Below are 12,286 nucleotides of genomic sequence, written 5' to 3'. Positions count from 1 at the left end.
CACGGGGGTGGCAGCATCATGTTGTGGGGGTGCTTTGCTGCAGGAGGGACTGGTGCACTTCACAAAATAGATGTCATCATGAGGAAGGGAAATTATGTGGATATATTGAAGCAACATCTCAAGACATCAGTCAGGAAGTGAAAGCTTGGTCGCAAATGGGTCTTCCAAATGAACAATGACCCCAAGCATACTTCCAAAGTTGTGGAAAAATGGCTTAAGGACAACAAAGTCAAGGTATTGGAGTGGCCATCACAAAGCCCTGACCTCAATCCTATAGAACATTTGTGGGCAGAACTGAAACAACGTGTGCAAGCAAGGAGGCCTACAAACCTGACTCAGTTACACCAGCTCTGTCAGGAGGAATGGGCCAAAATTCCAACTTGTTGTGGGAAGGTTGTGGAAGGCTACCTGAAATGTTTGACCCAAGTTAAATAATTTAAAGGCAATGCTACCAAATACTAATTGAGTGTATGTAAACTTCTGATCCACTGGGAATGTGATGAAAGAAATAAAAGCTGAAATAAATCATTCTCTCAACTATTATTCTGACATTTCACATTCTTAAAATAACGTGGTGATCCTAACTGACCTAAGACAGGGAACTTTTACTAGGATTAAATGTCAGGAATTGTGAAAAACTGAGTTTAAATGTATTTGGCTAAGGTGTATGTAAACTTTCAACTTCAACTGTACATTTTTTTTGAAAAGGCACATGTAGCCAACATATCAATGCATACACACAAACTATCTAGGTCAAATGGTGGTGGTGGGGGTGGTGGTGTGTGGTGGTGGGTGGCGGAGTTAGTGGCGGTGGTGGTGTGTTGTGGTGGTGGGTGGTGGAGTTAGTGGTGGTGGGTGGTGTGTTGTGGTGTGGTGGTGGGTGGTGATGGTGGTGGGTGGTGATGGGTGATGATGGCGGTGGGTTGTGGTGGGTGATGATGGTAGTGGGTTGTGGTGGTGATGGGTGATGGTGGTGGGTTGTGGTGGTGATGGGTGATGGTGGGTGGTGATGGGTGATGGTGGGTTGTGGTGGTGGTGGGTGGTGATGGTAGGTTGTGGTGGTGATGGGTGATGATGGTGGTGGGTGGTGGTGGTGTGTGGTGGAGGTGGTGGGTGGTGGAGGTGGTAGAGGTGGTGGTGGAGGTGGTGGTGGTGGAGGTGGTGGTGATGGAGGTGGTGGTATTGGTGGTGGTGGGTGGTGGTATTGGAGGTGGTGGTGATGGAGGTGGTGGTATTGGTGGTGGTGGTGGGTGGTGGAGGTGGTGGGTGGTGATGGAGGTGGTGGTGGAGGTAGGTGGTGGTATTGGTGGTGGTGGGTGGTGGTGGAGGTGGTGGGTGGTGGTGATGGAGGTGGTGGAGGTGGTAGGTGAGGATAATAAGGATATGGCCGGAGCCAGACATCCCTGGAAAGAGCAGTAAAATCAGATGATTAAAGTGGACAGCTGACCAAGCCAGCACTAATGGACTTACAACAGAGAACAGTCCCTAATTAGAAACCAACTGGCTGATCATGAATGTTGTGTGTTTATTGTTTATTATCCAGACTCTGTTTGGATGTAATTGGGGTTAAACAAATCACAAACAATAACTCAGGCACATTTACCTCCTGCGGCCTCATATTACTTGTGTTGATGGAAACATACATTTTCTCCATGTGTTCAACTAAATCAAACCGGCTAACCTGGTGAAGGTTCCTCAGATGAAAACAGGGAATTACTTTAAGTTGTGAACCCTGGTGAATCTGACTGTGTGGGACTGTCTCACCTCATAAATGAGCTAGAGAGATAGTCGGAGAGTTTCTACAGCTCTGGACGTGTGGAGGTATCAGTGTGCTGTCAGTGTGCTGCTGTAGCCACAGAGGTTGTTCTCGACCACCTCTAAGGGCGTTTTCACACTTGGTCCCTTTCAGCCAATTTTCATGCAGTGTGAACACTCCAAAGGAACACAGACCCTTCAAAAGAGTCCCCGAAACGAACCGAACTGAAGCGGTTTGAGTTCAGTTTGCTTGAATTCCTCAGTCCGGTTCCCTTTTTTAGGGCAATGTGAACACAACGCTCCCCAGGCTTGGGGACTGCAACACCATTTCCCCTCCCATAACCCTCACATTGGTCCCACAAAAGAGAAAAGATGCTAATGTTCAGGTTTGCGGAAAACCCTTTTTTGGATATTGATTAGAGATTGTCAAGCATGCACAGAAATGTCCAAATGTTTGTGCATTTTTTGTTCATATTATTTGTTTGCAATATGTGATCTACAGGCTAAGAGCACTTCATAAGCAGTTTATTTGATAGTGGGGTTTGAATAGTGTGAGAAGACACCAACATATTGGGTGAGAATCACAACATAGGGTAGAAAATCTATTCTTGGTCTTAAAGGGGCAGTAGCCTACGTTGGGTGTACAATATTCAATTACAAAAAATTTTAATCTGTAGTTCTTCTTCTGCTATTTATTCTGTTACCAATAATATTGATGTACATGTTAATAGTATCTTCTGATTACAATTATTATGTCAAATCTTTTAACAAAATGCAATCTATTAGCTTCCAAAATGTAAGTACACTCCTAGAAAAAAGGTTTCCAAAAGGGTCCCCATAGGAGAACCCTTTTGGTTCCAGGTAGAATCATTTTTGGATTCAGGTTGAACCCTTTTGGGTTCCATATAGAACCCACTGTGCAAAGGGTTCAACATGGAACCTAAAAGAGTTCTACCTGGAACCAAACGGGTTCGACCTGGAACCAAAAATGGTTCTTAGAAGGGAACCTTTAAGGTTCTAGATAGCATTTTTTTACGAAGTGTGTAGGTATATCTAGCTGTTCTGATGTAATAGCTTGTCCTGTACTTTGTAAAAACCCAGAGTACATTGAGTGAATGTTGGAAAAATATCCTGGATCCTTTCTTAACATAGAAATGTGAATGCAAAGAGGACGCAGACCACAAAATAGGTGAAGTGAACTGGCAAAAGAGTTGAGTCCTAATTCAAATGCCAGGGCAGTGTGAATACAAAGAGAACTGAGTTATTTAGATTTTTTTTTTTACCCCAGAGTTCACTTTAAAGAGGACTGAGATCGGTTATTTTAAAGAGGACTATATGTGAAAACCCCCTAAGACAAGAGAGATAAAGAACTAAATCCCTTCTGCTCTCTTCACTGGCTAGCTGTCACAATGGAACGGCCCAGTCCGCCAAGCGGTGTTGCAGGGAGAAGAGGGCATTTAACACCGCACTGGGCCACAGATGTGATGCACACCCCCCATGGTTAAGGAACAGAGCTATTTTACTACAGCTAAAGGCTATAACCAAAGCATGCACTTGCACACACACACACACACACACACACACACACACACACACACACACACACACACACACACACACACACACACACCAAGGAACCACCGGGGTGTCAGTAAACCCAACCATCTGACGCTGAATATGAAGGAGATGAAAGGAGATGAAGGGGTGTTCATTTCTCCAGCAGGGTGGTACAATCCTACGCCTCCCCTCATCCACCCTGCTCCTGTAGTCTCTGTGTGGGTGAGTGAATGAGTGTTTTTTGCTTTGGTGGAAAATCTGCCCTCTTGCCGACTCGTTGGTGAAAGGCGATTTCAGTAATCCGGGAGTGTAAGCCGCGCGATACAAATGGGCGTGAGGGAGCTCTGTGGTGGCCCAGAGAAAGCTATCCCTGGCCTGGACGTCTGAACAGAGGAAGCACACAGTTTCCAGGAGCATCCTGGAACCATGGAGCTAACAGAAAACTAACCACAGAGACGCCATATAATGCCAACAGGAATGGAGTTGGTTTGTCACTTCTAAGACAGTTATAGTAAAATCCCTGCTGTCTAATGAGCTAGTTTACATCATTTAAACAACTCCTGCATGGCTGCATACACACACACAAGCAACTGAAAGTGTGCTAAACACTCCTAAATTCATTGAACAACTGGTGAAGCAGCGCTGTGTGTGTGTCCATCTGTCTGTATCCTCTTGTCTGTGTGTCTGGGTCTCTGTCTGTGTAGAGTTTTAAGGCGTACCAGACCAATCATTTGGCGCCGCATCACCACTCAAATCATTCTCTTTACCTGCTGAAGGTCCTTGATAGAAACTACCAGTGTGGTGTTCTGTTCAGCCCTTCATAGTGATTGTATGAGATCTATTCTACCATTCTCTTCAGTTGCCTAGGTGAGTGACCCTTAGACAAACGTGGGATGTCTGGCTTGAAGATGTCTTTGGCTTTGGCTCAAATAAAAGTAAAAAGCCTTATGCTCCACGGGAGCAAAAACAGAGCAAGATCGAGTTGTTATCAGAATTGACGATGAACTAATTTCTAGTTTACAACACAGGCATAAGCGACTACCAACTGAGAATAGGATGATATATACAGTAGCTTTTCAACATTTTAAAAAGACAACTTCGACTTATCAAGAACTACTGATGTGCAGTTAAGTGTGATAACTGTCACTCACTCTGACAAGCATTTGTGGGAAGGGTCCTCTAGAGTTTTCGGGCACATTGATTGGTGGGATGACCCAGTCTCGCTTCTGTCGTCTCAGACCATTGGCAGAAGAGCTTCTTTGATGTTTCCGTGGAAACTTGATAACCCTGGGATTAGAGTCCCAGGCCCTTGCAATCATATCCTCCACTCCAATCTGAAAAGACAAGAAATCAACACATACTGTACATTGGCTGACCGACAGTAATCAACAATGACTTGAGAGCCAACTACACAATGTAAAGTCTCAATAGAAAGGAGTAGTGTGTCAATTAATTATTTGTTCATCTTCTAAAAGTGTAGAGTATGGAAAGTACAGGTGACTAATCGGTCACGAAAATCAACCTCGTCAGATGACAAGGAACAGAATAAAACACCTATTCACGGTTTCCTGAAGATAATACAAAAATGAATGAAAATAAAAAGACTTCCAATTCAAATATAATCCACGCTTTTGACTCTTCACCTTAACGCACTTGGCAAATCACCTAAGAGGACCCAGCCTTAGCATGAATTTCAGGCATTAGTCTTGCAGAAAGCTTACCAATTGCCTCTGCACAGTCCACAGAGGTTAACTTATATGTCTTTATCCAGCAAAAACCCTCTCAGTCTGAAAAATCACAGTTGGATGTCTCCAACTTGACCTTCTGAGTCTCAGAACTATGGTGCTCCGTGTGACGCATTCCGTGACATATCCCCCTGAAAGAGACCTTACTCCAAATGAAAAGGGATTGATGAAATATCACTTTAATAACAGCAAGATCAGAATGTTAGGAGGACCAACAGTGATCCTGCAGTGTGTGAGATTCTTGCCAATTCACTGCTATTATATGCAAAGACTAGTTTCCCAGAGCATGTACGCATGTAAATACTGTTAGACAAAAGAGGAGAATAAAATACAAAAACTGAAAACATAAACATGTTTTTAATAATAATGAACAAAAATATAAACGCAACACGCAACAATTTAAATAATTCTACTGAGTTACAGATCATATGAGCAAATCAGTCACTTTAAATAAATTCATTAGGCCCTAATCTATGGATTTCACATGACTGGATGGGAGCACAGTTATGGTTGGGCCTGGGAGGGCAAATGCCAAGCACACTCACTAGGGAGCCAGGCCCAGCCAATCAAAATGAGTTTTCCACCACAAAAGAGCTTTATTACAGAGAGAAATACTCCTCAGTTTCATCAGCTGTCCGGGTGGCTGGTCTCAGAAGATCCTGCAGATGAAGAAGCCGGGTGTGGAGGTCCTGGGCTTGCGTGGTTACACCTGGTCTGCGGTTGTGAGGTCAGTTGGACGTACTAACAAATTCTCTAAAACGACATTGGAGGCGGCTTATGGTAGAGAAAATAACATTAAATTCTCTGGCAACAGCTCTGGTGGACATTCCTGCAGTAAGCATGCCAATGGGGGCGGCAGGTAGCCTAGTGGTTAGAGCGTTGGGCCAGTAACCGAAAGGTTGCTGGATCTAATCCCCAAGCTGACAAGGTAAAAATCTGTCGTACTCCCTTTGAAGGCGGCAGTTCCCCGGTAGGCCATCATTGTAAATAAGAATTTGTTCTTAACTGACTTGCCTAGTTAAAAAATGTTACATTTAAAAAATAATAATAATAATAATTGCACGCTCCCACAAAACTTAAGACATCTGTGGCAGTGTGTTGTGTGACAAAACTCCACCTTTTACTGTAATGATCAATGTTTAATCAGATTCTTGATATGCCACACCTGTCAGATGGTTGGATTATTTTGGCATAGGAGAAAAGCTCATTAACAGGGATGTAAACACATTTCTGCACAACATTTGAGAGGGATAAGGTTTTTGGGTATGAAACATTTCTGGGATCTTTTATTTCAGATCATGAAACATGGGACCAAGACTTTACATGTTGCGTTTATATTTTTGTTCAGTATGCATTACCTGGTCCCGTGTGGCTCAGTTGGTAGAGCATGGAGTTTGCAACGCCAGGGTTGTGGGTTGATTCCCACGGGGGACCAGTACGAAAAAAAAATAAAAAATATATGAAATGTATGCATTCACTACTGTAAGTCGCTCTGGATAAGAGCGTCTGCTAAATGACTAAAATGTAAATTACACCTTGCCATCTTTCCCTAATCTTAATCCCTCATTTGACTTTTGGGATTTTTTCTTTCATGTTTTATCTCCTCATGTTAACAGGTACATCGCACACTGGTGTTAACACATTGTAAATCTGTCCCTATGTGTTTATAAGACATACTGCATACATTGGTAGACCTCTGGGAAGTGTATATGGTATCTATCCAGTGAGGGTTGCTGTGTCCTCATGCCTGAGATGGTAGTGTTTGTGTAATCCAGTGATCCTGCTGTTTCTCCTGCTCCCCACAAACAGAGACATGCATGCTGCTGTAGACTCTAAGCCAAGCAGAAATCCTTCTGTTAAACCTACTCAGAGGACACGCACACACACAACTCAAACTTTAATCACCGGTGGGCAGGTCAGCCCATCCATACATATACGGTTTGTCAGACAGAGAGACGGATGCAAGCTAAACCTGAGCAAACATACTGTATATTTCCCCCTTTTGTTTTAATTCTTCACGGCTTAGTGGATTTGACTACAGGGCTTTACAGCAGGCCTCCTGATAGCAGCAGTGATGAAGGTAGCTGGGCAGGAGAGAGAGGGGAGAGTGAGGGATAGGGGACCAGATGTGGTGCCCAGATAAGATAACTCTCGCTTCAGCTCCGCTCATCCACAACACTCACAGGTACCAGCACAGGGGCAGTGGTGCGAGATGGGAGCGTGCCAGTACTTTCATGGGTGGCAGGTGGAAGTAGTGTGTGCGCGTGCATGCGTGAATTTGTGTGTTTGACATAGACAAAGAGAAAGGAAATAGGGGGAAGAGAAAAACAGAGAAAAAAGACATCAAATGTGAGATCCTATATTGATAGAAAGCAGAGGGGGTGGAGTTGATATGTAAAGATGCTGATATGTGAGGATGAGTAAGGATGGTACCCATGATGCTCCAAGGCTTCCCTGCCGCTGCATAGACCCCCTGTTTCTACCCCATGTGCTCCCTCCCTGATAAAGTCCTTATCGGCACCTCCGATATCTGTTGAATAACTCACACAGTACTGCTGCTCGCCATCATTATCAGAACCTTAGTCTGCTGACGAATGCAGGATATCAGGGCTGCTGATAATGGGGTCGATGCATCTGATTGCTGTTGCATTGGCAAACTCCCACATTCCTCCAAACGCTGTGCCAGGCAGCCACAACAGAGCAAAGAGCCTGTCTATGGATGATACCACTGCAGTGTGTCCACGTGACTCACACTCCAAACAGCATGGCAAATTATAGCCCTGCGAAGCTGGCACAATGACAAACATCGCCACAATTACAAAGAAAAAAGGGGAAACTGGAACAGGCTCTTTGTGCTGTGAGAAAGGTATGTTGGGGGTGTGGGTGTGTGTGTGCGCAAGCAGGGATCTTTGAGTGTGAAATCAGTCCCAGAACCACCCGGAGCTCCCTAGGCCCAGAGCTAGCGGGCTGGCCAGCTGGCTGCTCTCTCCTCCCAGCCAGGCTGCATGTCGCTGGGGCATCAGTCAGCCCCGCAGCCCTGGAGCTGACATCTGGAGGTTGTCATTCTGAAGAGCAGGAGGCAACACTAAACAGGGCCTTTCAATTACACAATATCAAGTATGTGCTCGTTTCCCATCCTCCATTCACTGTTGATCTTGAGCTGTTCTATCGCTCCTTCATTCTCCCACGCTTGTTCTCTCCGACGAGGCCTGATCAGAGCAGTGGTCTGTGGTGAACGGGGGGTGGGGGGGGCGAGGAGCAGGACAATCAAGCGAAGACAGGTATCACAAATCTGACCTCTTACAGAATCAAGGGAATTAAAGAAGACTATGACTATTGATACATTCCTCTTGTGGATGTAGAACTGGGCTGCAATCACAACATAGACTAGTCATCATGACCTCACTCTAAGACCCTGTACTGCCACCTCACCGACCAATAAGACCCTAGGTCCTAAACCCCTCCCCACTACTGTATGGGTCTCTGCTCTCTAATCTAACACAAACAGGTATTCTGGTGAAGGGGGGGTAAAAGTAAGACTCAGTGTACTGGTGCATAACGGACTCTCTGCCTCTAAGCTGCAAGAGAAGGCAGACCAGAGCAGCATGAAATTAGCAGGGGGTATGTGCATACAGACTCAGTAGACATGTAGGGCACCATAGCCTGAGTACCTGGCAGCCAGAGTGACACTGCTAATACCTCATACTCTTAAACAGGAGGTAGACAAACTATGTTCACAGATATAAATGTACATCCAATATAAATAGACACGCTCTAATGCACACACCAACACATACCAAGCACTATGCACAGTTCATATAGGAAGAGGTAAATCAAGCCAACTATTAATAGAACATAATAATAGGAGTCCAATGAGTCCCTGTACACATGTCCGCTCTGAAACTTAATATATGCAATTACCTGGTAATGGAGCCCTCTATCTTTTAAATCATCCAATATCTTTTGGCTGGTTAAGCACCTTTTAAAATGGTACTGTTGTCATTACATGTTGATTATATTTTGGTGTAATCTGATTGTTCTTCCCTCTCCCTCTCAACACTATTGACTCAGAGACAGTGGCTCCAATGACAGGGAGTGGCTCAAATGACAACTCCGCCACAGCATTTCACACATTTTCAATGTCTGTGCCCTCACAACATTCCTCTGTTTCAGTCAATACTTTTATAACCTCAATCTGCTCCTCACTGAGTAGGAGACATCTATTTTTGAAACTGGGAGCAAGCAATTCTGTATTATCGTTCCGTATACAATAATCTTTTAATCAATACTACAGAACCCTCAAACTCACCTCTGGACCTCGAAGCCAGTTCCACTCATTTTGTTTTTTCATTGTTCCCCTCTCAGCAGGGTCTGATTTAGACCTAGGACACCAGGTGGGTGTAATTCATTATCAGGAAGAACAGAAAACCAGCAGGTTCCGGACCTCATAGGGTAAGAGTTGAATACCCCTGCTATTGAACAGCATCCCCAAATGAAATGAGAAAACAGTTGGGGTAGAATTGGGGTAGAATTGGGGTAGAATGCTGTTCCACAGTGGCTTTGTTGTTGTTGGTGAATTTGAGTTTAATTGCTTTACCTCTCCAAAGGAAACAGAGGAGGGAGTGAGGGAGGGTGGACAGGAAAGGACATTAGGAGGGCCAGGGATGTGAGGACAGGACATTAGGAGGGCCAGGGATGTGAGGACGGGACATTAGGAGGGCCAGGGATGTGAGGACGGGACATTAGGAGGGCCAGGGATGTGAGGACGGGACATTAGGAGGGCCAGGGATGTGAGGACGGGACATTAGGAGGGCCAGGGATGTGAGGACGGGACATTAGGAGGGCCAGGGATGTGAGGACGGGACATTAGGAGGGCCAGGGATGTGAGGACAGGACATTAGGAGGGCCAGGGATGTGAGGACAGGACATTAGGAGGGCCAGGGATGTGAGGACAGGACATTAGGAGGGCCAGGGATGTGAGGACGGGACATTAGGAGGGCCAGGGATGTGAGGACAGGACATTAGGAGGGCCAGGGATGTGAGGACGGACATTAGGAGGCCAGGGATGTGAGGACGAGGACATTAGGAGGGCCAGGGATGTAGAGGACGGGACATTAGGAGGGCCAGGGATGTGAGGACAGGACATTAGGAGGGCCAGGGATGTGAGGACAGGACATTAGGAGGGCCAGGGATGTGAGGACAGGACATTAGGAGGGCCAGGGATGTGAGGACAGGACATTAGGAGGGCCAGGGATGTGAGGAAAGGACATTAGGAGGGCCAGGATGTGAGGACAGGACATTAGGAGGGCCAGGGATGTGAGGACAGGACATTAGGAGGGCCAGGGATGTGAGGACAGGACATTAGGAGGGCCAGGGATGTGAGGACAGGACATTAGGAGGGCCAGGGATGTGAGGACAGGACATTAGGAGGGCCAGGGATGAGAGGACGGGACATTAGGAGGGCCAGGGATGTGAGGACAGGACATTAGGAGGGCCAGGGATGAGAGGACGGGACATTAGGAGGGCCAGGGATGTGAGGACAGGACATTAGGAGGGCCAGGGATGTGAGGACGGGACATTAGGAGGGCCAGGGATGTGAGGACAGGACATTAGGAGGGCCAGGGATGTGAGGACAGGACATTAGGAGGGCCAGGGATGTGAGGACGGGACATTAGGAGGGCCAGGGATGTGAGGACAGGACATTAGGAGGGCCAGGGATGTGAGGACAGGACATTAGGAGGGCCAGGGATGTGAGGACAGGACATTAGGAGGGCCAGGGATGTGAGGACAGGACATTATGACGGCCAGGGACATGCACGGCGCTACACCGGGGCTAAGACGGCTATAGCCCCGTCACAAATCTGCGTAGCCCCAGTTCAGCCCCCTCAAGTGTTTTAGTATTTTAACATTTTTACATAAAAAAATATGAAAAAGTTAATAACCAGCCATTTTGTTCCCAATCAGATCCCTGGCTGCGAGGGGGTGTACCCTATGACGTGTGTGTTTGTGGTGGTGGTGGGAGGGGAGTCTGGTGTGTGTGCTCGCGCACGTTAGGCTATGTTATGTGAGCTAACTTCTAGCTAGCTAGTCGCCCATCTCGCCCAGTTGCAATGGACCGTTTTCTGATCAAGAGAAGAGTGCGGGTAGGAATTCAAAATCCAGACCCTGTCTCCGCGGGGGCCAAAGAAGAAGAAGAAGATGAGTCGGAGGTGGAAAATCGTGAGCCACGATGTGAGGGAGCACCAGAGCAGTTTATCGCTGCTAGCTGCTCCACAGCCACCATTAGCTGCACTGTTAGCACAGCCACCGCTCCCTCTGATTTAAGCCAGTCACCTGTTGAAGAACCAAGGCGCCCTCTTCTTCGGCGTTATCCATCCACAAAAGTTGGACATGAGGATCGCTACTTCAATTGTAGATGGTATGAGGATTACAAATGGTTGGAATATTCTATTTCAAAGGACCGTGCTTTCTGCTTTGCATTCTGCCACTTTCAACGTCCAGGAAACCATGGTGGAGAGAAGGCGACATTTACCCACGATGGCTACCAGAACTGGAAGATGGCCACAAGTTCGTTCAAGACACACAACGCTAGTGTGGAGCATAAATATGCAATGACAGCGTGGAATGAACGGACTATTCAGAAAGAGTCTGGCTCTAAGTGATGGACATTCGAAAACAGTCAGAGAGAACAGAGAGTGTATGAGAGCAGTTGTGGAGTCACTGCGTTACTCTGCATACCAGGGACTTTCACAGAGAGGAGACATAGAAAACCACATGGCTGTCAGCCAGGGAAACTTCCTTCAACTTTTACAGGTCATAGGCAAATTCGACAAAACAGTTGCACAGAAAATCTCAGGTAATACTAGAGATGCTAAGTACATGCATCACGATATACAGAATGAAATAGTGTACATACCCTCGACTCAGCTACCTTGCCTGCCTGTCTATACACACAGAAAGAACCAAGGCCCTGGATGCCCAGAAGATTATACACTCATTTGCACTGAACCACATCGTCCTTCTATAAAACAACACTTGGTGAGTAACTGAAAGACCTTTTATTTATTGACAGCGCGCGCCTGTCCGGTGGTGGGAACATGATTCAATCTCGCTGATCTGGATGGAACAAGAAGACGCATGCATATTGTCGGCCAGTCGGCCCGACAAGTGTTTTTGCAATAGAAATATAATGGCTAAGATTGTGATGATAGCAGGCTCGTTTTACACCA

At 46.2% G+C, this 12,286-nt stretch overlaps 1 protein-coding gene across 3 annotated transcripts in view; it reads right to left on the bottom strand.

Moving 5' to 3' along the window:
• The window catches only part of LOC106582912 (cadherin-4), a 256,448-nt gene that overhangs the window by 68,154 nt on the left and 176,008 nt on the right, over positions 1 to 12,286 (bottom strand). For all 3 annotated transcript variants that reach the window (XM_014166534.3, XM_014166536.3, XM_014166535.3), the window contains one exon: positions 4,464 to 4,646. In XM_014166534.3, the coding sequence (XP_014022009.3) occupies positions 4,464 to 4,646 (183 nt within the window). The remainder of the gene's footprint in view (positions 1 to 4,463; positions 4,647 to 12,286) is intronic.

The sequence above is a fragment of the Salmo salar genome, chromosome 22, assembly GCF_965601325.2.
Source record: "Salmo salar chromosome 22, fSalSal1, whole genome shotgun sequence".
NCBI classification, from domain to species: Eukaryota; Metazoa; Chordata; class Actinopteri; order Salmoniformes; family Salmonidae; genus Salmo; species Salmo salar.
Note: the sequence above shows the minus strand (reverse complement) of the source record. Positions and strands in the feature narration are given on the sequence as shown.